Below are 2,264 nucleotides of genomic sequence, written 5' to 3' on the forward strand. Positions count from 1 at the left end.
ACAGCTGCCGTTGTTAGGCCCCCGCCATCCTGCACCACTGACAAGAGGGAAACCACGCCGAAAAATCCACGATAAACTTTCTCTGCCAACACCGGGAGCGAAGCCGCGACCTTCATGCTAGCTATCCTAGTCGTTCGGACGGGACAAAAACAAAACCCCGGTGCCCCGTATATAACGGAAATTGTACTATCGATCACCGCATTGCGTATACCCATCGCCATTAGCGCTGTTGATGCAAGAAAGTGGTAGTTAAAACGGCTCTTTAATTAGGTAGGCCTAATGTTTCCAGTTTTATCTTGAGATGATCCAGACGCAACGTGACATATCATTATGTCATCCACGTCATCGACACATCATTGTTTGGGTGGCTTCAAGTAAAGGGGTAGTGATCTTTAATTGTAACACCAGGGTACGTGTGTGGAGTTTTACGCGATTATCGTCTGCTTATTTTGTGATCTGGTATTAGAACGGATTTGTTGATTTTACCTTGACATCGGGTTAACGTTCGCTTCCACCTAGAGTGATATCGCAGACAAACCCGATTTATGCTCATTAGAGCGAAATTGCTGGTAGGATGTTTAAACTTTTTGCTAGTTGTCTTTCCGGATTTCAAATGTTTTTTGGCCTTTGTTGAAAAGCATCAGTAGATTGGAATTCGACAAATCTTGTTCATTGTTTGATGTGACAGGATACGTGACACTTTTTATTCGCTTTATTCCTTTGTATTTTCGTATTGACGAGTCGGAATATTTATCTAGCATTCGAACTGCAAGGAAAGACAACTCTTCTTGGGAGACTGAGTCAGGACACGCATTGTCTTCCCTTTTTACGTTTGAAAAGCTAGGCGTAGCTAACGAACTTCCGAACTATTTGCGTATTGACGAGTAACAGCAACCATGCACCTCGATCAGCTTATTGAAGAAATCGGATCTTTCGGGAAGTTCCAGATTTTGGTGATCTTCATGGTAATGGTTCCTAAGGTAGCCATTGGATACAACATGCTGATTATGTCATATGGTGCTTACGTCACTGATTGGTGGTGTGTTGATGACGTCATGTCTAATAATAGCAGGAATAATGTGACGTATAAATATTGTAGCAATGATGACAACTCAACTTGTTCTAGAGTTTATGATGACTACACAAGAACAGTTGTAACAGAGGTACGTACTTGAATCTACCACTCCCTCCCCACCCCCACAACCCATACCCTTCACACAAATCATAGGCGTATCATCCTCGCAGAACAGCGTAGGCGTGTGGGCCCTGTTTAGGGGGCAGAAATGAAGTATCCTAATAAAATCCTGACGAAGCGCTGGAGGTTCTGAGCTTACCGTGTAGGGGCCTCCGCAATAAAATTGGAAAAATTTGACGGCCACATAAACGCGTTGTCCTACTATTCCAGCCAGTGGTGCAAAATGTAGCCTAACTTAGGTGAATGACCTGAATTCCAGTCAACCAATCAATCGCTTACACAGTTACAGTTCACGGAGCGGTGACCAGAAAAATCGGACTTCGTGGTGTTTTGGGTCTTCGCCCTCACCGAAAAAAATTTTGAAAGTTTAACCGCCGCAATTGCGTTTTTCTGCTATTGTAATTCGTCAGTTAACCAATCTTTGAGTTGTTCAATCCGACCAGAAATTCAATCATCCAAGCAGACCGTTGCAGGTGCATTCACATATAATACTCGATGCCTTAAAAATATCGCAGAAAGCAGAGTGGCTCCAGACAAAATGTTTTAACCCGTAGTAAATTCAGTACAAATTCGCGGTATTCATTTAAATGAATGGTGTTTGGTGAGATTTCGGACAGATTATTTTGCCAACTACATGATAATATATTAAATTTGTTTTCACGTCACCCGTCTGACCGAAAATTCAGATTGAACTAGTATACACTAGCAAGTGATCAAGGGCCATAACTCTGACATTAATTATCGGAAATCGCTGAAAATCAATAGAATGCTTCATCTCATGACCTTAAACACTTTAAAGTCAATCGGATATTAACTTTAGCCTCTAGACGGTCATATTCCTGAATTTTGATAAATTGAAAGAAGATGGACACGTCTTGTCAATCGTTCAAAGGCTAATATGTTTTAAATTATTTATTTTACATCATCTATTTTGGAACTTTTATAGCAAGAATGGCTAGCTCTTTATCTAAATCTTACATAATGTATCTTTAAGTAGGAATTCATGGACTGAAATGATATTGCTACATATGTAATGTACTTCACGAATCCATGGATATATACTCTTCAA

At 40.7% G+C, this 2,264-nt stretch overlaps 1 protein-coding gene across 1 annotated transcript in view; it reads left to right on the top strand.

Moving 5' to 3' along the window:
* Positions 1-923: 923 nt before the first annotated feature.
* Positions 924-2,264, top strand: part of LOC126828525 (solute carrier family 22 member 16) — a gene marked incomplete in the record, with an annotated part of 9,019 nt that continues 7,678 nt past the window's right edge. The window contains 1 exon segment of the mRNA XM_056102481.1: positions 924-1,163. Coding sequence (XP_055958456.1) covers positions 963-1,163 — 201 coding nt within the window.

Source organism: Patella vulgata, chromosome 7 (assembly GCF_932274485.2).
Source record: "Patella vulgata chromosome 7, xgPatVulg1.2, whole genome shotgun sequence".
In the NCBI taxonomy this organism is placed as follows: domain Eukaryota; kingdom Metazoa; phylum Mollusca; class Gastropoda; family Patellidae; genus Patella; species Patella vulgata.